The sequence below is a fragment of the Schistocerca nitens genome, chromosome 4 (assembly GCF_023898315.1).
Source record: "Schistocerca nitens isolate TAMUIC-IGC-003100 chromosome 4, iqSchNite1.1, whole genome shotgun sequence".
In the NCBI taxonomy this organism is placed as follows: Eukaryota; Metazoa; Arthropoda; class Insecta; order Orthoptera; family Acrididae; genus Schistocerca; species Schistocerca nitens.
Window position 1 is genome coordinate 651,895,886 of NC_064617.1, and position 24,743 is coordinate 651,920,628.

General features: G+C 42.1%; 1 protein-coding gene across 1 annotated transcript; it reads right to left on the reverse strand.

Annotated features, from left to right (window-relative positions):
* Nucleotides 1-1,972: 1,972 nt before the first annotated feature.
* Nucleotides 1,973-10,842, reverse strand: LOC126252564 (uncharacterized). Its single transcript, XM_049953465.1, has 3 exons — nucleotides 10,197-10,842; nucleotides 5,499-5,691; nucleotides 1,973-2,415 (listed from the first exon to the last, which is right to left on the reverse strand). The coding sequence occupies exons 1-3, from the start codon at nucleotides 10,746-10,748 to the stop codon at nucleotides 2,072-2,074; spliced, it is 1,089 nt and encodes a 362-aa protein (XP_049809422.1). The 5' UTR covers nucleotides 10,749-10,842; the 3' UTR covers nucleotides 1,973-2,071.
* Nucleotides 10,843-24,743: the final 13,901 nt, after the last annotated feature.

A 24,743-nucleotide genomic window follows, 5' to 3' on the forward strand; every position in this document is an offset into this window, starting at 1 on the left:
ATTTGTTCTCTTTTTAGTCGTTGTACATATTTTAACTGTGTTAAAATGCAGGGAGAAGAAATAAAAACTTTGAGGTTTGCCGATGACACTCTAATTCTGTCAGAGACAGCAAAAGCTGGAAGAACAGTTGAGCGGAATGGACGATGTCCTGAAAGGACATCAACTACAGCAAAGCAACGCGAACAGAATGTAGTCGAATTAAATCAGATGATGAATTACATTATGAAATGAGCCACTTGAAGCAGCAGATGAGGTTTATTTTTTGGGCAGCAAAATGAATGATGATGGCCGAAGTAGAGAGGATGTAAAATGTAGACTGGTAGTGCCAAGAAAAGCGTTTCTGAAGAAGGAGATTTGTTAAGATCGAATTTAGATTTTAGTGTTAGCAAGCTTTTTCTGGAAGTATTTGTCTGAGTGCAGCCATGTATGGAAGTGAAATACGGACGACGAACAGTTTAGATTAGAAGAGAATAGAAGATTTTGAAATGTTGTGCTACAGAAGCATGCAGAAGATTAGACGGGTAAATCACGTAATTAATGTGGGGCTACTGAACAGAATTAGGGAGACAATAGATTTGTGGCACAACTTGTCTAAAAGACGGGATCGGTTGATAGGACACATTCTGAGATATCGAGGGATGACCAGTTTAGTATTGGTGGGATGTGTGGGAGGTTAAGTCCTAGAGTGAAACAAAGAGATGAATACAGTAAGCAGATTCAGGGGCATGTAGGTTACAGTAGTTATTCAGAGATGAAGAGGTTTGCACTGGATAGAGTAGCATGGAGAGCTCCATCAAACTAGTACTCGCACGAAGGACCACAACAACAACAACAACAACAACAACATTTTAACTGTGCTATATCTAAAAGGTACTGCAGGTACCTGAGAACAGCTACACAGTGGGAACTATGTAGTAGTGAAGAATATAAAATAAATTAATGATTTAATCCTTATAATAAGTCACAGTGGCAAACTAATATTATCGAAGGGAACTATAATAGAATGGGAAGCAGTTACTGTGTACATAAAGTATTATCTCATCAATTTATTTTTAAGTACTGTCGGTAGTCTTTCCTATGTGTATACATTTTTGTGTAATAAGATAGTCCCTATCTTTTTCAATCGTGTGCACTGCTATCCCCTCCCCCATTTTCCTCTTTCATCTCAAGATCACTTTCTTTTAATGATTTTTATTTTCTTTTTCAGTAGGTAAGTAGTGTAACTAGTGAGACCGGGCTGTACAGACATCTGTTTATGAAAGAGGCAAACAATTTCATTAACGTGCTGTGAATAATACGTGTGAAGCACGGCCCATACAAGCTTCTAGAGTGACGGTCATGTGTAGAAACAGCAGCCAATAAATAAAATAGTATTTGTACTTGTTGTAACTGATCTAAATTAGCACTAATTTCACATTTAATTATTTTATGAATTTTTTTGGTATGTTTCCTAAAAATTACTGCTGCCAGTGTTTAATTCTGCTTTTTGTGATCCATGTTTCAGTAGTGTTGTTCATCTTCTTCAGATTGCAGCGTTTAGTGTTTATGTTATTTAGTAGGTCCTTCATTCTGCAAGTTACAATAAATTACTTTTATTATCACTGGTGAGATAATCTGGAGTCTACTTATTTTTTTATAACGTCTGTATCTCTCACGTTGCTTGCATTATTTTCCAAATATTTGTAGTGTAACTCTTGTTTAAGAATTTGACAGGTTTTGAATTTATTTCATGTGCTTTCCTAAAGTCATCCGGCTTTCAGATTGCTTAATTATTATTTAAATACTGGTTAAGGTGATACAAGACAAAGTAAGAATACTTTCATCTGTCCTTTATCGATTAATAAAATAATTTCCCCGAAGCTTTATAGTCACACAGTTATTTGCCTATCGAAATAACTGTCTGAATTTAAAAAGGGAAGTCAGATTTATTTTTTAACTCTTTTGTTAATTACGTCAGTTACAATTCGTGATACACAGTATCTTACGTACACTCGTAGCTTCACGCTGACATTTGAACAGAAGTCGGTACAAATAAGTTAAATAATTTAATGTGTGTCTTCACGAGGCGGCGTCAGCGCCTGGCGGAGGGCGCGTAGGCCCTGTAGGGCAGGTCGGCGGCGGCACCCAAGGGCAGGGCTCGGCCGTAGCCGTGGTGGTCGTAGGGCGCGGGCGCGGGCGCCGCGTGGTGCTCGACCGTGGCATGCGGGTAGTGCACCACCTCGTAGCTCACCACCTTGGGCTTGCTCAGGCGGAAGATGAGCATGGCGCCCGTGAGCACCAGCGAGAGCAGGCCCAAGGTCAGGGCCTTCCAGGTCTTGAGCGCGATCAGCGCCAGAGCCAGCGGCAGCACGGCCGCCGCCTTGAACTTGAGGCCCAGCAGGAACGGCATCACCACCTTCTTCATGAAGCCGCGGGCTGCAACAGCACAACCACCCACCAGTTCAAAAACCACAACTCGCGAAACCAGAAAGCTACATCAGAGCTTATATTTTAATGCTTCACACTCTGTTACACCTCGCTATCGGGATTCCGCCCTAAGTCTTAAAAAAAAAAAAAAAGAATGTTGTGGTGGCTTTGGAACTATGCCTACGTCCTCAGAACACGTAGCTTACGTGCGTGGGAGGGGGAAGGGGTGGGGTAAGTGGATGGGGAGTTTGACACCTAGGAGTATTTTGTGCAATGAGTAAGTGGTTCATTTCATATTTAACTGAAAGGAAGTATAAATAGGTTCAAACGGTTCCTTCTTACAGGTTACAATTCTAGGACTACTCCTCTTTTTACTATAAATGTCACCTTCCATATTACACTAATAAAGTAAAAGTAGTTTTCTTTGCTTGTGATGCGAGTATCGTATTCAAACTCAACAGGGCTGCAACTACAGAACATGCAATTAATGAAAAAATTCAAAACTGTTGGTTAATGGTTCCCAGTGAAAGGCCCACCTATGACTTAGAAAAAATACAGATCGTTCACTTCTGTACAAAGCTACATATGAACCGGAAATAGCAATACATCAAAATGGGAAAGGATATAGAACAGATTTTTCAAAATTCTTTGGTGTGCGTAGTGTTTTGAACGTTAATCGGATACCACGTGCTATGGATCATCTCAAACACACAAGTTCGGAAAAATTTTCTGTACGGTGTAATTGTTGATTTTTTGTTACAAGTGCTATCCAATTAGCGTATTTTCCATATTTCCAGTTATTGATGATATTTGGTATAGTTTTCTGGGAAAATTCATTGCACAAAAAAGGTTGAATAAGAAAAATATCTGACGTCCACCCCCACTCTGATGAACGAAATTGTTTAAAAATTAGGTATACTAAAAACAGCCTCGCAATACATTTACTCGTTCACGAACTTTTTTGTGAAGAATCAGACAAAACTTAAAACTAATACTCGTATTTCAAACTGTAACACTGGGAATAAAACGTCATACTGTCTACATATTAATTTTACTCTTGTACAGGCAGGAGCAGAATATGCAAGAATGACAAAGTTTGATCACTCCCCTTGTGAATTGAAGATGCTTTCAGATAATGAAAATGTTTAAAATATTGAAATCATTCCTCAATAACAAATCCTTAGTAACTTACTTTTGAGTTAATAGCACGTGTGCGGTTAGGTACGTGTTCTCCTTTTTTTTTAGATTCATATTTAAAAAAGATTGTGCTAATATCCAGCATGAAGCCGTCTTCCCAATGCTATCCTGTGTCTTAGTTGTAAACGTAATGACACAGCGAATCATCGCGAATATGTCGAAACACGAAGATATTTTCTGGGTCGTTTTTATTTTATCAGTCCTACCTGGTAAGATTTTATAACTAAGTAACTATATTGAAGTATCCGTGGTGTGCTGCACTTCTCAAATATTCGTCTAACGCATTTCAATCTTGTACCTGGCTTTCGCACGCTTCTTATGCGTGCCTCAGATATTCCATCGCTAAGACTGTTTCTAGTATTTAATCGGCTGTTTCGCTATAGCTTGAATTTGGTGCGATTTATCTACATACAACAGACTCATGGAACTTCCGGTGTCATACATTAGCTCATTTAATTATACTGCGTTAGCAGTAATGGTTCTATAACAGTTCGTCGAGCTACCATCGAAGCTGCTAAAACGTCTGAAGATGTCTCCCCATCAAGAACGATATAACACTGGACTAATGGAGCATAGATGTAAAACACAAGACAGCGTAGGCAAAGAGAGCATTCCTCGATTTAAAAAGTCTTAAAGAAAGGCATTAAATTTGAGGAGGAAAAATCTTTTGCTTCTATACAGCGTGAAACAAGAAATACTCAGACTTTTATGAAAAATTCCTCAAATGTAGAAGAAGAAGAAAATGTGCTGTATGGCGATGAGTCTGGAACTGACTAATTTCCATGTTGGAATTAAATTTCTACAGCCGTTCTGGGTGTTCCTGTCGAACAGATGGGGCTGGGTTTCTAAAGATGAGTGATAGCGTAATGCATTTTGGTTCCTAGCGGGATATCTACCGTTTTCTTGATGTCGTGGAGGAACAGAGTGAGCAGGGCTACACCATACCGTTGTGATTAATTGTCTATTTCCGGTTGTAGCTCCCTCTAGACAGTCATGTGCTCAACGTTACTTGTTGCAGCTTACACTATGTCATCGACTGCAAGCAGAAGTTCTCCCTCCTGTTGAGGTTTCCTCGTCTTTCTAGGACTCACCCAGACGCGAGTAGTTGGCTTAAATGGCCCATGATCCCTAAGAAGACGATCAGTTACTTGGAACTTCCTCACATCAGACCACTGTCGTTCTGGAACCCTTTCCCGATACAGACACTCAGCGCCAGGATCTTTAATATCTGCTAATCTGTACAGAAAGTGGGCATCTACGAGATTTACATTAAAGCAAACTCCCATTGCACTGTACTGGAAAGCAAGTACATGATGAACTGTAAACAGCCAATGTTGCGTGCTTGACGCTCGTAGAGCAATGAAGGTAGTAGCAAATTAACAGAAGCAATCAACAGTACCTTCTTTAAATTGAAACGTCAACAACTCTGGTGAACCTAAAAATCACACACAGCAAGAGGATTAAAAAAACGTTTCATGTAATGCTTGTGCGTTCTGATTATGTGTGTTTCTCATTATTAATGTGATTAGGAAAAGAGAAGTAGCAAAATAGCTCCAAGATGGAAATAAAGCGAATACATTTCCAAATAATAAATTTTCTTCTTCTATGGATGAGGAATGTTTCCTGAAAGTTTTACCTGCATTAGTATTTTGTAATGTAGATTGGGTAATACACTGATCTGTAGCGTAGCCGGTGGTCTGGCTTAGGTTGAAAGGTGACACTTGATTGTGCGTTGGCAGTCAACGAATGTGAGAACGAGATCTTCGATTTGATGACACTCTGATCTGTAGCGTAAGGGGACAGTTCATTTGTGAGTTTACGACGCGGTACCGAAAACTTCAGTTAATCCGACGTCGATCACCCCTGTCGGGAGTAAATGGCACTTCGAGACTTACCTTCGGACTGGGCGACGGCGGGGTCCGCCAGCGGCACCCGTACCTCGGTAGGCAACCCGGAGAGCAGGGCTGCGGGCACGTACTGGGCGGCGCGGCCCGAGCGCAGCTCCTCAGGCAGGCGGACGCGCAGCGCGTGGCTGCCCAGGAAGCGCTCCACCCGGGACAGCATGTCGGGATCCTCGGCTTCGTTGTCCTGCAACACAACCGTCATCCCCATTGTAACTCAGCTACACTTCGTCGCAGTCACAGGCGCTCACGTCTTAACACAATGACGAGCAACAACAGACAAGAAACCAGTGACCCTTACGAGATATCCCATTAATACCGTGTAACACCACCTCGATAACGGCCTCAATCGTGAAAATTGAAATTGCTCGAGAAAAGTACATGAAAAGATCACTTTGGAAAGGGTAAACTGACAGATGAGCGAAATCGAAACACGAGTATTAGTAAAATATTCGTTGGATAAAATAGAAACTTACCAAGTATCTTGCCAAGACTTCTTAAGTAATACAACCCAGTAGGTTGTCCTCGATGGTGAGTGTTCATCGGAGGTGAGGGTATCATCTGGAGTGCTCCAGAGAAGTGTGGTAGGTTGGCTGTTGTTTTCTATCTACATAAATGATCTTTTGGATAGGGTGGATAGCAATGTGCGGCTGTTTGCTGATGATGCTGTGATTTACGGGAAGGTGTCGTCGTTGAGTGACTGTAGGAGGATACAAGATGACTTGGACAAGATTTGTGATTGGTATAAAGAACGGCAGCTAACTCTAAATATAGATAACTGTAAATTAATGCGGATGAACAGGAAAAAGAATCCCGTAATGTTTGAATACTCCATTAGTAGTGTAGCGCTTGACACAGTCACATCGATTAAATATTTGGGCTTAACATTGCAGAGCGATATGAAGTGGGACAAGCTTGTAATGGCAGTTGTGGGGAAGGCGGATGGTCGTCTTTGGTGCATTGGTCGAATTTTGGGAAGATGTGGTTCATCTGTAAAGGAGACCGCTTATAAAACACTATTACGACCTATTCTTGAGTACTGCTCGAGCGTTTGGGATACCTATCAGGTCGGATTGAGGGAGGACATAGAAGCAATTCAGAGGCGGGCTGCTAGATTTGTTACTGGTAGGTTTGATCATCACGCGAGTGTTACGGAAATCCTTCAGGAACTCGGGTGGGAGTCTCTGGAGGAAAGGAGGCGTTCTTTTCGTGAATCGCTACTGAGGAAATTTAGAGAACCAGCATTTTAGGCTGACTGTAGTACAATTTTACTGCCGTCGACTTATATTTCGCGGAAAGACCACAAAGATAAGATAAGAGAGATTAGGACTCGTACAGAGGCATATAGGCATTCATTTTTCCCTCGATCTGTTTGGGAGTGGAACAGGGAGAGAAGATGCTAGTTGTGGTAAGAGGTAACCTCCGCCACGCACCGTATGGTGGATTGCGGAGTATGTATGTAGATGTAGATTTAGAATTCGGCGAGGAAGAGAGCACGCGTGTTTCGGGTAGACCATGTCCAGCCGGGACCAATCATTAAATACCGCAGAGATAACAAATGGTTCAAATGGCTCTGAGCACTATTGGACTAAACGTCTCAGGTGATCAGTCCCCTAGAACTTAGAACTACTTAAACCTAACTAACCTAAGGACATCACACACATCCATGCCCGAGGCAGGATTCAAACCTGCGACCGTAGTGGTCGCGGTTCCTAGAACTGCTCGGCCACCAACGGCCGGCGCAGAGATAACAAATTTCAGTGATGTTGATCGGTATATGTCACCCGATGTTACAATAGTCCCAGACATATTCTACGGGTTTAGTGGATCACTCGAGGTCCCATAGGGCACCCAACTGTGCAGTCCTAGGTAACAGCTGTTGTCATTCTGGAAGACAGCTGTGTCCTCAGTATACGTATCATGATGTAGACGAAACAGAAGACCACAGTCAACGAAGAGCACCTTGGGTCACGTTCCGATGACCTTAACGAGTAAGTCTGTGTCATGGTGCGCAAAAAAGTCGCAATACACCACATCACTGCATCTGGCCTTAGTTGTACCCTCCACACAATACGGTTTGAATGTCTCATTGGACCGTCGAGGAACGCTACGCAACACATCAGTAGAAACGAGTCCAAATCGCGATCTGTTGGACCACACTGCTCACCTCCAATCAGCTAATATCAACTTCCTGTGTTGTTTGGAACATTCAAGAGTTGCCACTTTTTGTGCCGCAGTGAGCACTGCCATTTTGTGAGGTACACGATTCGAAATGTCCAGGTCATGCAGTTCACTCTGAAACTGTTTGAGATGGATCTGCAGTCACTGTCGAATTTGAAACAGATTGTCCCTGACAAAGAGTGACAATTGTTCCTGGTCACTGTTGGTTGGATCCTTTTTACGACCACTGTTCTTATATTACTTTACTTGGCTGATTGGTAAGCTCGAGAGCCCGCGATGACACACCAATACATTGTGCGCCATTTATGATGGTGTGGTGATTGGCACTTCCAAACAGGAAAGCTCACTTCCGACACTTTGTCATTTCTCGAAATCGACCTACCTTACTGCACTGATTACATACAACCTACTGGCAGAGACACAACACTGTGCTGCTGTGGCTTACGCCAGCGGAGAGGGGGGAGGGGGGGGGGGGTTCATATACACCAGTGCGCTCGTTTGATGGTAGCAATACCAACGCGTTTTCCATAACGCGCATTACCAGCGGGAGGCAAGCGTGGGACAGTGTGTTTTATGTCCACCCTAAATAATTTAAAAAGAACAAATGTCACCAATTGTTCTTGACTTTCATTAATAATATACTTTTTAAAGAGGGACTAATGTATAAGTAGGTACCAGAACATGCAATTAGCTTTTGGCACATTCTCATCAATATCAACAAACTTTATACCCACCCTAAAAAAATTAAAAATGCAAATGTCTTGAACATACTTTTAAAGGTATATTGATATGAAAGTAAGGTCCTGGACCTGAAAATATCGAATATGATATATTGTGAGGAAAGTGGCATCTGCTGCTAAGATTCAGATTTTTAGATTACGTTTCACTGAAAAATTTGAAACATTTATGGACTGTGGTAGAAGAATTCATTAAAACCAAAAAAAATTTTTGTTTCCCAATTTTAAAATATAAAGTAACGTACTACACTGTAATATTTCGTAAAAGGAGGCATAAATTCCTCTACTCCTCCCTCCCCTCCTCCGCCCCTTGGTATTGCGAGGGTTAAAAGAATGACTAATCTTTTTTCCTGTGAGTTTATAATTCAAGTGCAGTTTTATTCCGATCGTCCATCAAGTTTCATTTATAATTTGTTTCTCGCCGTCTTTTATGCAGATGTTCGCTGTTCACATATGCTTTCCTAGATATGGACTTCACAAATGAAAGGTTTGCTTACTCAAATAAAATAACTCGATAAATTCACATAAATGTTAGAAAGCAATTTAGAATTAGTATGTAATACATTATACGGACATTAAAAGACAACAGTATTCTGTACTGACAACACGGGAATAAAAGCTCCAGGAATGTGTTGCAGCATGCGTTTAGATGATTAAATCTACTCGGGCTTCCATCCGGGTAGATGTCGAAAATCCGCGACGATTCAATGGGTGTCATTCTCATTATCTTCGCCAGAAGAAAATGTTTTTTCGTATTTCTGTAACTGACTACACAGTCACAGTTTTAAATAGTTATCAAATGACGGAAACACTCTTCTTAAAGCTGCACAGTTCGTACATTCACCTTTTGCATGAATTGAAAATGTAAATCATAATGGCTGACCAAGTTTGTATTAGGTACCTCCAGAAATGCGAACAAACGCTTGATCACTGTATAATCTCACGCTGTGTTTTACAAACTTATGAACAAGTTCTCGCAACTAGGTCAACCCCGTTTGAGAAACGCACAGAATTTCCAACTGAATACCAACATGGCCATCTTCAAAAGGAGAAATTAAACTTGTAAAATATGATTTAATGACAGTATTATATGTATTCCGAGATCACGTTCCATCCTGTCATTTAACCATCTGGCTGAAACGTAAAGGACATGAGACATCTGATTGTCTGTAAAGGAGAGGACTACCTAAGCACAGTCGCTTCCGTATGGTTTCTTGTCTCGTACTTCAGTCTCAAGTAAAAATAACATTGCTTTGATACTGCAATAAACAAGGATTGTGGATATTCAGATGTTTAGATATCAGTCAATATATATTTTTCAGTCTAATAAGTTCACAAACACAACCCACAAATCAGTTAAGTTTGTAGAGCACTTATGAGACACAAAAGCCAAAGGCTATTTATTTCTAGACGAAATATATAGCTTTTGAAATAAGCCGTGTGTGTGTGCTCCACGTAAGATATGAAGAACTTGTGTTACATTTTGAAAGCAGTCACCATAAACCGAGGGAAATGTTATTAGCCCTTTACGTTTCTTAGGTTTGAAAAGAAATTCATCGCTTACTTTCAAATGTACCGATTAATCACAAATATTTAGTGTAGAGTGTATTTACCAACACAATGCTCTGCAGTATTAAAAGTGAGAGAAAGAAGTTTCATTACGTGCAATTTCGGCTAGTGATACTAAACTCTTAATTGAGTGATCAAGAATACACCGACCATTGCACATCAGTTACGCTGCACATCAGTTACGCGACAGACATCCAGCGCTTACCTGCACATATTCGTAGCTGGTAGGAGAATATGCACCAGTCTTCTCGATGGCCAGGTCCCTGGTCAGGAAGATGGCGTCCTTCCTGGCGGTGGCTCTGAGGAAGGCCATGACCTTGGGCTTGACGCAAGAGAAGGACCCTTCCTCCATGCACTCGGAGTAAATGCGCTTGAAGGCATCCGCCACTGTCTCGTACCCAGTCGATCTCCCAGTGGCCTCTTGGTCAGCAGGGCCACTGTCCTCGCTCGGAGATCGGTTTTCTTCCATTTCAACCATGGGTGGTTCGGCCATTGGATGCATCATCGCATCCTCCACTGATTCCTGATTCATCATCTCATCCATCATAGCAGGCATTTCGTTGGCCATCGGTTTCTCCACATTGGTCATTGGGTCCTTGGGCATGGCAGTTTGCTGGTCGGCCATCGGCCCCGTCTTGAACGTAGTCTCTTCCATCACCATGGCCTCCGAAGCGGCAGCACTGTCCGGAGTAGGTATGGCCAGGACGGCTGTTGCCAGAACCGAGGCCCAGAGCGCGACGACGATTGTCCGACACATCTTGCTGACCAATAGGCAGCGGCTAGCCGATTACTGACCGCGAGAACTTGTTAGCGCTGAGTTGACCACCGGAGCAGTGTGCCGCCGACCGCTGTTCGACTGCAAATGTGTACTTAATCAAGCTGTCACTGGACTTTTATAAGGTGGGTGGCGTGGAGGGAGTACAATAAGGCTGAAGGTACGCCACGAGACGGGCTGGAGTAGGGGGAGAGGGCGTCGAGACGGCGATCCCCCACTCCGTCCACTGCGCGTTTGTTTGGCCTGCGATCCTCCGACGGCGGCGATATCGGGGGCTCGCTTTCGATTGCCATAAGGCTTGCACGGCGAGCAAGTGGGCCGTGGATGCCGACGTGCGCCGCGTGCCGCTGTCGCCTTTTGGCAAGGCGGACGTCGCTCCGTGTCGCGAAGCGACTCTGGAAAGTCGCTCGCGTCCTTGATCCATCCGTAATGTCACGGCCCCAGGGCGGCGCTAACGAGCCGCCTGTAGTTAAACGCCGACAAGAGGCACAGGAGGTACGCGAAAAGTGAACGGTAGTGCCCAAATGGTTCAAATGGCTCTGAGAACTATGCGACTTAACTTCTGAGGTCATCAGTCGCCTAGAACTTAGAACTAATTAAATCTAACTAACCTAAGGACATCACGCACATCCATGCCCGAAGCAGGATTCGAACCTGCGACCGTAGCGGCCACGCGGTTCCAGACTGAAGCGCCCAGAACCGCACGGCCACACCGGCCGGCCGGTAGGGCCCCTTTACATAGTTTCGGTAACGCTTTTTACCGTCTGGAACTGTTATTGAGCCAACTGGCCAACGTCGGCAGCATTTACGAAGGTGCAGATCCAGAGTTCACTTCAGTGGTGGACGCGGGTGATTTTTTCTTACTGCCCTCCCTCACCTCCACCCTCAAAAGGTTACCTGCCGTGAAATTATCACTTTGAACGTGCCACAAATGTCTGCTATTTTAGTAATAATAACGATAATATATATTAACTTTTTATTCTGTCAATAATAAATTTACAAATACAATATAATATACAAAGTGTTATAAAACAATAATTTCTTACATCGGCACTTAGTGCATCGCCTTAGCATTAATTCCAAGAAAATGCAATCCAGAAAAATATAGCTTTTGAAAATCATTCGTCCGGAAGCTCGGACGCAATACATTTAAGAACAATAATACCAACAAACTCTTTTAGCTTTATGATGCTATAATTCGTACAGCATAAAACTTTACTATGCGCAAATCATTAGCAGAAATTATAGCTTTGGTACAGGAGAATCTGAAAAATTAAGTCTACAGACTTGAACAAATAGCGAAACGATACGTAAGCACTGTACCATGAGAAGGGACAGGTTCCGGAGACATATGCTGCATCATCCGAGAGTAGTTAAGTGTTACTGTAGAGCCTAATAGAGAAGAAAAATAATAGGGGTAGGCAAGGCTAGAATATGGTACATACGTTATACAAAATGTTGGGCGTAGTATCCATTGAGCATTAGTTAGTCGATACAAGCAACAACTCATATCTTAACTCTAATCCTGTTTTGCTACATATCGTAGAGAAATGGCACGTATTGAGATACCTAATTTCATACACTCTAAATATCTCTTCACACTTTCTAGACACTGATAACACATCACCTTGACAGTTTCAAGGGCCTCATAAAAAAATAATCAGCATGCTATCGTGACATTATTAGCAACTGCGATACAGACATCAGTTTAGAAACAAATACTGTGTGCTTTTTGGCTCCAGACTGATAGTGCTCGGTTCTGAAAATACATCGGTATAGCGTAGCATATGAAAACTTTCCAAAAATTGACATATTTTCTTTTTTGGGAGAAAATCTTGTAGCGGGATATCCTAGTCCAGCATTACTTTTCCTCGATAATAAGTATCGATACCAGTATTATTTTTCGAATTTTGGACAGGTCAGTATTATCTTAGATGCTTTTCTGTAAACTTTCATAGAATTTTATACACAGTATGTTATATTTCATGCTAAAATTTATGAAAAGGAATGGCTTTATAAAATATTTTTGTTTCGATGTTGTAATCTGTACTAGTTCTGAACGTAGAGTTACAATAATTTTTTTTAGAAACATTTGAATTTACGAACTATTTGCACACTTAAAATTTCTGTTATTAATTACGCAACGCTCTACTGTTTATTTTTGGATTCATTTATGAAATACTAATAGAAATTAATAATGTAACTAAAACTACCAGGAATTTAGTTGCTAAGCAGAGTAGTAAACCCTTTGAAGTATTGTTGTTTCCGAAGAGTATGAGAGCCGTAAGCTTGTCTGTGATATGACCCGACGTATTTTTGTATAACTGGTGCGAACAATGTAATTCCGGCTTTGTTAATGTGAAAAATCAAAATAGTGTATGATATACTAAAATGTGAGAAAATCAGTGGAAAATACATTTACGTAAGACATTCCCTAACAACAATGTTCCAATTTCTTTAATTCAAACCAACCGTGAAGACCTGACGCTAGTTTTTCAGCTTCAAGAGTCTGACTTCTAGACAAGGAGAACTGGAGCCATCTCAACATGACAAGCTAGGTAAACTTGAAATTATATTGTAATCGTCGCTCCACTCAAATCTTTGTAAAAGACTTTCCTTATTAATTACTTGAACTGGGAAGTATTTAATGTGGACAACAGGTGGAAGTAGCAAGAAGGGGGGAGATTACAATGTGCAGCCAGTAGTTGTATACCTTTATTGTCCATCTAGATGTCATAACATTAGACAGAGATGCAATCTTCAAAGACCATAACGCTCGTCTTAAAATACCAATTAAACATTTATTTTTCAACCATGCTGAATCACACATTTGACTGATAAAATGCATTGACGAGATAGAGGGGAGTTCAACGTTTTTGCAGGTTCGTTGATAAGATTCAACGTTTTTGCAGGTTCGTTGATAAGATTCTTACATTGAATACGTTTCTACGTCGGACTAATTGAACAGCGATTACCCGCAAATAAATTATCACATTTTTCTGCCGCATTCTACAGAAGTTGGACAAAATTCTGTAAACAGTGAAACCACAACACGTATTTATTATTAATATGGTTTTGGAAACGCATTGGAATTCAAAACACCTACCAGTCGAATCGGAATGTATACACATAGGTCTCGTGTGGTTTTCAAGGAAACCTTATATCATCCAGCTAGCGAAAGTGTGACAAGTTCATATAACTGTGTAGGAAAATGACAGGAAATGATCATGTGGCATTGTTAGCCAAGAGGCCCCATCCGGCCAGTTCAGTCGCCAGGTTCAAGTCTTACTTCAGGTTACGCCAGATTGGGCGACCTGCGCGTCGTTGGTGGTGAGGACAACACCGAGTCCATGGGCGAAGAAAATCCCCACCCCTCCCGGGGTCCATTACACGATAGGCAAGCACGTTACCAAGCAGCTACACAGGCGAGCTAATATGAATAACGTGAATAGCGTTCACACTGACTTCTCTCCAAAGTAGACCAAAAAAACCCAATTAAGTTGAGATCTGATGACTGTTGTGGCCTCGGGAGACGCGACAGTTCCTCCTCGATTTCTCGAAACCAATCTTGTGGACTGCAAGCTGTACGGACCCCTTCCTTTTTGGAAGACTGCATCACCAATGGGAAACAAATACTGTAGCATGGGATGGATCCGTTCAACCAAAATGGTCGCTTTATCCTTAACAGATGCATCTGAGGTGTAGGAGTGGTTCCGATGCACACCGCCTGACTTGTACCGTGACCAGCGAGTGCTCGCCACTCACGCAGCGAATGCTGTATTACTCTTGCGGCGTTTGGCGTAGCCTATCTCCCCTGACGCTATATTGCGCCCCGACAGCGTATACTTTCCAACAACCAGGATGAACGTCGTTAACTGTCTAAAAGGCATGTCCCTTTACTATATATTTCGTGATGCTCACAAAGGCAGACTCGACGTTTGGTCCAAACTGATGACGACACATGCAGTTTTCAGCCGCCACCCCAAGTACAGGACCCACTTCGCTAATTATTTAGGTTCATTATTTGCGGATCTTCCTGTTTACTGGGGCGTTCAAGGTACGAAACGTTGTAAATGAAGAAGAACCCTGCAGCATATTGATTCACTACGGACGGAACAGGAGGGGACTCCTAACAACAGATGAGAAGACGACTCGGACGCTCGGCTATGGCAATTGTAGTTTCTTACTACAAAAAAAAAAAAAAAAAAAAAAAATTAATAAATAAATAAAAAATTAAATTAATAAATAAACATAGACAAACCAGATAAATCGACTGCCACAACCCTTGATCCTAGAACACATTGCGTGGGCATGGCGACGGGATGGACAGGTCTCGGGTGTCGTCCCTTGTCCTACTCGTTGTAATTGAAAAAGTCTCATAACGAATCTCCACTGGCAAAACATTCCGGAGTAGCCCAACTTACGGGTGTGTGGGAGGGGACTGCCAATGTGGAGGTGACCACGAGAAACAGATTCAATAACCATCGAAAGGCTAACGTTCTACGACTCGCTGCGCGGAGTGTCACTGGCTTGAACGCGGTATGGGAGCTAGAAAATATGGAGAGGGAAAGGCTCAAGACACATATAGTAGGGGACAGTGAAGTAAAGTGGAAAGAAGACAAGTATTTCTGGTCAGATGAGTGTAGGGTGATATCAACAGCAGTAGAAAATGGTATAACGAGAGTAGGATTTGTTTTAAAAAGTTGAGAGCAGAGAGAATGACACTGTGAACAGTTCACTGATAGGGCTGTTCTTATCAGAATCCACAGCAAACCAACGCCGACAACGATAGTTCAGGTATACATGCCGACGTCGCAAGCTGAAGATGAGGAGACAGAGAAATTGTATGAGGATATTGAAAGGATAATGCAGTACGTAAAGTGAGATGAAAAACTAATAATAATGAGGAAATGGAAAGCACTTGTAGGGGAAGGAGTAGAAGAATAGGTTACAAGAGAATATTAGCTCTGGACAAGGAAAGAGAGGAGATCTAATTGAGTTCTGTAATAAATTTCAGCTAGTAATAGCGAATACACTGTTCAAGAATCACAATGGTAGGAGTTATACGTGGAAAAGTCCAGGTGATACGGAAGATTTCAGTTAAATTACATCCTTATTTTAGAAGCTAGATTAAGAAAAGGGAAACCTACGTTTCTAGCATTTGTAGACTTAGAGAAAGCTTTTCACAATGTCGACTGGAATACTCTCTTTCAAATTCTGAAGGTGGCAGGGTTAAAATACAGGGAGCGAAAGCCTATTTACAATTTGTACAGAAACCAAATGGCAGATATAAAGAGTCGAGGGACATGAAAGGTTGGTTGGTTGGTTGTTTCGGGAAGAGACCAAATAGTGAGGTTATCGGTCTCATAGGATTAGGTAAGGATGGGGAAGGAGGTCGGCTGTGCCCTTTCAAAGGAGCCATTCCGGCATTTGCCTGGAGCGATTTAGGGAAATCACGGAAAACCTAAATCAGGATGGCCGGACGCGGGATTGAACCGTCGTCCTTCCGAATGCGAGGGACATGAAAGGGAAGCAGTGGTTAGGGAAGGGAGTGAGACAGGGTTGTAGCCTCTCCCCGATGTTGTTCAACCTGTATATTGAACAAGCAGTAAATGACAAAAGAAAAATTCGGAGTAGGGATTAAAATCCATGGAGAAGAAGAAAAAAAAAAACTTTAAAGTTAGCCGATGACATTGTAATTCTGTCAGAGACAGCAAAGGACTTGGAAGAGCAGCTGAACGGAATGGACATTGTCTTGAAAAGAGGATATAAGATGAACATCAACAAAAGAAAAACGAGGATAATAGAATGTAGTCGAATTAAGTCGGGTGATACTGAGGGAATTAGTTTAGGAAATGAGACACTTAAAGTTGTAAAGGCGTTTTGCTATTTGGGGAGCAAAATAACTGATGATGGTCGAAAGAGAGAGAATATAAAATGTAGATTGGCAATGGCAAGGAAAGCGTTTCTGAAGAAGAGAAATTTGTTAACATCGAGTATATATTTAAGTGACAGGAAGTCGTTTATGAAAGTAGTTGTATGGAGTGTAGCCATGTATGGAAGTGAAACGTGGACGATAAACAGTTTGGACAAGAGGAGAATAGAAGCTTTCGAAATGTGGTGCTACAGAAGAATGCTGAAGATTAGATGGGTAGATCACATAACTAATGAGGGGGTACTGAAAAGGACTGTGGAGAAGAGGAGTTTGTGGCACAACTTGACTAGAAGAAGGGATCGGTTGGTAAGCCGTGTTCTGAGGCATCAAGGGATCACCAATTTTTAGTATTGGAGGGCAGCGTGGAGGGTAAAAATCATAGAGGGGGACCGAGAGATGAATACACTGAGCAGATTCAGAAGGATGTAGGCTGCAGTACGTACTGGGAGATGAAGAAGCTTGCACAGGATAGAGTAGCATAGAGAGCCGCATCAAACCAGTCTCAGGACTGACCGAGCGAGGTGGCGCAGTGGTTAGACACTGGACTCGCATTCGGGAGGACGACGGTTCAATCCCGCGTCCGGCCATCCTGATTTAGGTTTTCCGTGATTTCCCTAAATCATTCCAGGCAAATGCCGGGATGGTTCCTCTGAAAGGGCACGGCCGACTTCCTTCCCTACTCCGATGAGACCGATGACCACGCTGTCTGGTCTCCTTCCCCAAACAACCAACCAACCAACCAATCAGGACTGAAGACCACAACAACAACAACAACATCAAGGTCAGACAGAGATTCCGAAATCAGATACTGTATTACAAGGCTTACTCAGTAGTAGATATAGACTCAGATCACAATGCGATAGTGTTGAAAAGTGGGCTGAAAATTTAGAGATTAGTCAGGAAGAATCAATATGCATCGAAGTGGAATACGAAAGTACCAAGGAATAACGAGATGCTCTTGAAGTTCTCTAAACTTATAGACACAGAAATAAGGAATAACTCAGCAGGCAGCACAGTTGAAGAGGAATGGACATTTCTCAAATGGGCCATCACAGAAGATGGAAATCAAAACATAGGTACAAAGAATGTAAGAGCGAAGAAACCATGGGTAACAGAATAAATACTTCAGTCGATCGACGAAAGAAGGAAGTACAAAAATGTTCAGGGAAATTCAGAAACAGAGAAATACAAGTCGCTGAGGAATAAACTAAATAGGATGTGTAGGGAAGCTAAAGCGAAACAGCTGCCTGAAAAATATGAATAAATCGAAAAAGAAATTATTATTAGAAGGCCTGACTCTGCAAATAGGAAAGCAGAACAATTTTGTGTGAAACTAAAAGCAATGTTGGTAACATTAAGAGCGCATAGAGAAATCCGCTGTGAAATGCAGAGAAGAGAGCAGATAGAAGGAAAGATTTGAATGATGGGATAAAAGAAGAAACAGGAGTCGATTTAGAAGAGATGAGGATCCAGTAATAGAACCAGAATTTAAGAGAGCTTCGGAGAACTTAAGATAAAATAAAGCAGAAAGGCTAGATAACATTACATCTGAATTTCTAAAATCATTTGGGAAACAGACAAAAAACCGATTACTCAACTTTGTGTATACGATATACAAGTCTGCGACATAGTGCGAGAATTATTGCACAATGAGCTGAAAATCTCATGCATCCGGGTTGCTGACAAGAATAATATACAGAAGAATGGAAAAGAAAATTGAGAACGTGTTAGATGACGATCAGTTTGGCTTTAGGAAAGCGCGAGAGAGGCAATTCTGACGTTGCTGTTAGTAATGAAATAAGACTAAAGTAAAATCAATACACGTTCATCGGATCTGCCGACCTGAAAACAGCGTTCGACAATGTAGAATGGTACTAGATGTTGGAAATTCTGAGAAAAATACTGGTAAGCTGCACAACGAGACGGTTGATGCGCAATATGTATAAGGGCCAAGAGAGAATAATAAGAGGGAATGAGCAAGAACGAAGTGCTCGGATTAAAAAGATGTACGATAGGAATGTAGTCTGTCGGCCCTACTGTTCAATCTGTACATCGAAGAAGCAGTGATGGAAATAAAAGAAAGTTTAAAGAATGGAATGGAACTATGTGAATAACATGAGGTGAAAGGATATCAATGATACGATTCGCTGATAACATCGCTATCCTGAGTGAAAGTGAAGAGTAATTACATGATCTCCTGAATGGAATGAAAAGTCTAACGAGTAAAGAATATTGATTGAGAGTAAATCGAAGAAAGACGAAAGTAATGAGAAGTAGCAAAAATGGGAACATGGATAAAGTTACATAAGGACTGATGGTCACGAAGTAGATGAAGTTAAGGAATTATACTACCTAGGGAACAAAATAATCAATGACGGACGTGGCCAATAGAAGTCTACAAGAATCAAACATAGGCCTTAATTTGAGAAACCAATTTCTGAGACTGTAGGTTTGGAGCATTGCATTGTATGGTAGTGAAAAGTGGACTGTGCGAAAACCGGAGCAGAAGAGGATCGATGCATTTGAGATGTGGTGCTACAGATGAATGTTGAAGATTAGTTGTACTGATAAGGTAAGGAATGGAGAGATTCAGCGAAGAACCGGAGAGGAAAGGAATATGTGGAAAACACTGACAAGGAGAAGGGACAGTATGATAGGATATCTCGTAAGACATCAGGGAATGACTTCCATGGTACTAGAGGGAGCTGTAGAGGAAGACAGAGATTGGAATACATCCAGCAAATGATTGATGACATAGGTTGCGAGTGCTACGCTGAGAAGAAGAGATCGGCACAGGAGAAAAATTCGTGACGGGCCGCATAAAACCAGTGATAAGACTGATGACTCAAAAAAAAAAAAAAGTTATTGTCGGTAATGCTATTATGCAGCGTAACTCTGGGCCATTGAGTACCACGACATGGCAGCCCAAATCATCACCGAACCTCCACCATGTTTCTTTTGTGGACAGTAAACTCGGCCAGAAATTGCAAACAGTGTGAAAAAAGGCGCACCCGATTAAATGACTTTTTTCCATTGCTCCATAGACAAGGATACAGTGTCATTTGAATAACTGATGAGTGGTTTTGGAATTCCACCTGGCCCCGCTTTGGAGTTCCTTTAGTACGGTTTTGATGCTTAAAGTGTTCGCAAGTGCGACGTTTAGTTATACAGTGACCTTTTCCGGTCTTCACAATCTTCTTCAGTGACAGGCTGTCGCGAACATGCAACTCATACTTCCGTCCATGTGACTTATCAGACGTTTTCTCTAATTTTCTGTATGCGGTATAAATCTCCGAAGAGTGACACTTGAACCACCAAAAACTTGGGTCCTTTTGTTAAGGAAACATCCGTCATATGATCACTAACAACTTCCCTACGTTTGAGCTCACTTAGCTCGGACGTAATGCACTCACACACAGCTGCAGGGAACTCTAATCTGACCACGACTGACACATGAAATGCATAGAGGAAATTGCACACGTGTCGTTCGTGGTCAAATAAAATAGAGTATCCTGCAGGCTTGAGTAGCATCCTCAATTAAGTTCAAACATGGGTTATTCACGTCATTTGCCTATTTTTGGACAACCTATACACGAAAACAGCTTTCAATATTACCTGCGCGTAACACTGATAATGGAATGAAGAATCACTTATGTACTGGTTCTATGCTATTCAATCTGTATATTGAACGAGCAGTAAAGGAAACAAAAGAAAAGTTCGGAGTAGGCATTAAAATCCATGGAGAAGAAATAAAAAACTTTGAGGTTCGCCGATGACATTGTAATTCTGTCAGAGACAGCAAAGAACTTGCAGGAGCAGTTGAACGGAATGGACAGTATCTTGAAAGGAGGGTATAAGATGAACATCAACAAAAGCAAAACGAGGATAATGGAATGTAGTCAAATTAAATCGGGTGATGCTGAGGGAATTACATTAGGAAATGAGACACTTAAAGTAGTAAAGGAGTTTTGCTATTTAGGGAGTAAAATAACCGATGATGGTCGAAGTAGAGATGATATAAAATGTAGACTGGCAATGGCAAGTAAAGCGTTTCTCAAGAAGAGAAATTTGTTAACATCGAGTATAGATTTAAGTGTCAGGAAGTCGTTTCTGAAAGTATTTGTATGGAGTGTAGCCATGTATGAAAGTGAAACATGGACGATAACTAGTTTGGACAAGAAGAGAATAGAAGCTTTCGAAATGTGGTGCTATAGAAGAATGATGAAGATAACGTGGGTAGATCACGTAACTTATGAGGAGGTATTGAATAGGATTGGGGAGAAGAGGAGTTTGTGGCACAACTTGACTAGAAGAAGGGATCGGTTGGTAGGACATGTTCTGAGGCATCAAGGGATCACCAATTTAATAATATTGGAGGGCAGCGTGGAGTGTAAAAATCGTAGAGGGAGACCAAGAGATGAATACACTAAGCAGATTCAGAAGGATGTAGGTTGCAGTAGGTACTGGGAGATGAAGAAACCTGCAGAGGATAGAGTAGCATGGAGAGCTGCATCAAACCAGTCTCAGGACTGAACATCACAACAACAACTGGTTATACAAGGTGATTCAAAAATAATTGTACGCTCTTCACAGGTGTAATCCATGTATCAAAGTAAACTGGCAGTCGGCAGCTGGCAAGAAGGCAGCTAGGAGGAGGAGGTATTCAGTTATACTTTGTGTATATGCAATAGATTTGACCAACTATCAGAGTTGAATAGAGAGGAGCCTCTTGTAGCTGTAGATGTAGGGAACATGCAGCAGTCCTAAGCACTTAGGCCTAGGTCAGTGGCAAAGTCTAACAGAAAGAAGAAGGTTCTGCTGCTAGGTAGTTCGCACGGTAGTGGTGTGGGCAAGCTGTTGCAGGAAGTGTTGGGGAGTGAGTACCAGGTCACCAGAATTGTGAAGCCTGGTGCAGGGTTGGCTCAGGTGACTGACATCATAGGAGAGTTACGTAGGAATTTTACTATCAGGTAGCGTTAGTGGGTGGAGCAAGGAACGGCCTTGATAGGGACAGGGCATATGATGTAGATGGTGCCCTGGTAAAGACAGCTACTCAAACTGGTGGCACTAATGTGCATTTCGTGCAGCTGTTTCAGCGTCATGATCGGCGTCGTCTTAATGCTGCTGTTAGGCGCGTTAACATGAGGCTTGAGAGGGCGCTGATGGCAGAGGGCATGGGTCATATTTCATTGGTGCCAGTTGGGTCTATCAGTAGATCGGGTTTCACTAGGCATTGTCTGCACCTCAATGGGTATGGGAAGGGGAGGCTGACAAAACTTATAGGTTTCAGTGTAGTGGGAGGTGGTGATATCAGTCATTCCTGTAGCAGTTGGTGTTAGAGCTGCACATTTTTGGATTGAAGATAGGTATACCTGCTTAGAGGAAGTCCCTCTAACTAAGAGTTCACATTCAGAGGACATCATGTTTCCAAGTAGAGGAGGAATTAGCATATTTAATCAAAATATAACAGGCATTAGAGATAAAGTTAGTGAACTGCTTATAGCTGTTGACTCTGAAATTATTGATATATCGGAGCACCACTTAAATAATCTGACAATTCAGAAGCCTCAATTACCAGGATAAAGATTAAATGGATGTCTTTCAAGGAATTCCTTGCAGGTTGCGGGAGTGCCTATGTACATAAAAAGCGGTATTCCATTTCAGTCCATAGACGTATCACGACACTGCACTGAAAAGATATATGAATGTTGTGCAGAGGCAGTTGATTTAGTGAAATTAAACTTCTAGTTGTTGTTGTTTATGGGTCCCCTTACTCTGACTTCACAGCATTTCTGCTCAAGCTAGATTGGGTTCTTGATTCACTTTGTAGGAAGTACCAGAAATTATTTATATGTGGTGACTTCAATATAAACTTTGTATATGATGGTGCAAGAAAAAAGATGTTGGTAGATCTTCTAAACTCATATGATCTGATGTAGATTATGTTTTGCCCAACTAGGGTGCAGGGGAACAGTAACACAGCCATAGACCATATTTTTTATTCATTCTGTTAGTAAAACGGAGAAAGGCCTTGCAGGCCATAATGCACAAATTGTAACACTAGAAGGCTTTTGTACTCAAACAAATGTCACATATAATTACAAACTATATAGGAAAGTTAATCCAACAGCAATAGAGAGTTTTTTTAAACCTTATCAAGGAACAAGAATGGCAGGATGTTTATAGTGCCAATAACATAGATGATAAATATGTATAATGCATTCCTTAACACATTTCTCACGCTCTTTGAGAGTACTTTCCATTAGAACATTCTAAATTAGTTACTAGTAGTAATAGGAAGCCCAGGTGGCTGACTAGTGGGTTAAGGATATCATGGGGAATTATATCAAAATCTTAGAAGTAGTCATAATCAAACTACAGTAACCCATTAGAAACACTATTGTAAGGTGCTTAAAATGTTATTAGGAAGGCAAAGAGTATGTGGTATGGAAATAGAATAGGTACTTCATACGAAAAAATTAAAAGAATATTGTCAGTTGTGAAGGAAGTGTCTGGCCAGCAGCACAAGGTCGACAATATAAAGTCAGTTCGTAGTAAAAATATTTCTGTTACTGATAAATCAGATATATGTACACCATTTAACAATCATTTTCTGAGCATTGCTGGTGAATTAAATAAAATTTTACTTTCTGTAGAGAATCATATAACTTACATGGCAAATGCTTTCCGAGATTGATGTCTGAAATACTTCTCTGTGATACAGAGATGGAGGAGACTGAGTGAATAATTAAATCACTGAAGACTCAGGACTCTTCATGGCTATGATGGAATGCCTATCAGAGTCGCAAGGGATTGTACTGCCCATATTAGCACTGTCATGAGCGATATTTGTAATTTTTCGTTAGGAATGGTCAGTTTCCTGTTCGATTAAAGTAGTTACAAATCGCTTTATAAAAAGGGAAGACAATTTTAGACCTATTTCTATGCCACAAGTGTTCACTAAAGTTGTTGAAAAGGTCTTTTCATTCGGTTATGTCCTAGGGTATTATATTTTGGAGTGACTCTTGACTCTTTATATACACTCCTGGAAATTGAAATAAGAACACCGTGAATTCATTGTCCCAGGAAGGGGAAACTTTATTGACACATTCCTGGGGTCAGATACATCACATGATCACACTGACAGAACCACAGGCACATAGACACAGGCAACAGAGCATGCACAATGTCGGCACTAGTACAGTGTATATCCACCTTTCGCAGCAATGCAGGCTGCTATTCTCCCATGGAGACGATCGTAGAGATGCTGGATGCAATCCTGTGGAACGGCTTGCCATGCCATTTCCACCTGGCGCCTCAGTTGGACCAGCGTTCGTGCTGGACGTGCAGACCGCGTTAGACGACGCTTCATCCAGTCCCAAACATGCTCAATGGGGGACAGATCCGGAGATCTTGCTGGCCAGGGTAGTTGACTTACACCTTCTACAGCACGTTGGGTGGCACGGGATACATGCGGACGTGCATTGTCCTGTTGGAACAGCAAGTTCCCTTGCCGGTCTAGGAATGGTAGAACGATGGGCTCGATGACGGTTTGGATGTACCGTGCACTATTCAGTGTCCCCTCGACGATCACCAGTGGTGTACGGCCAGTGTAGGAGATCGCTCCCCACACCATGATGCCGGGTGTTGGCCCTGTGTGCCTCGGTCGTATGCAGTCCTGATTGTGGCGCTCACCTGCACGGCGCCAAACACGCATACGACCATCATTGGCACCAAGGCAGAAGCGACTCTCATCGCTGAAGACGACACGTCTCCATTCGTCCCTCCATTCACGCCTGTCGCGACACCACTGGAGGCGGGCTGCACGATGTTGGGGCGTGAGCGGAAGACGGCCTAAAGGTGTGCGGGACCGTAGCCCAGCTTCATGGAGACGGTTGCGAATGGTCCTCGCCGATACCCCAGGAGCAACAGTGTCCCTAATTTGCTGGGAAGTGGCGGTGCGGTCCCCTACGGCACTGCGTAGGATCCTACGGTCTTGGCGTGCATCCGTGCGTCGCTGCGGTCCGGTCCCAGGTCGACGG

Coding starts and splice junctions, on each gene's coding strand:
- LOC126252564 (XM_049953465.1), bottom strand. CDS start 10,748: ATGTGTCGGACAATCGTCGTCGCGCTCTGGGCCTCGGTTCTGGCAACA. Junction 5,692..10,196: donor CCAGCTACGAATATGTGCAG/GTAAGCGCTGGA, acceptor GTTGTGTTGCAG/GACAACGAAGCCGAGGATCC. Junction 2,416..5,498: donor CGCCGTCGCCCAGTCCGAAG/GTAAGTCTCGAA, acceptor GTGCTGTTGCAG/CCCGCGGCTTCATGAAGAAG.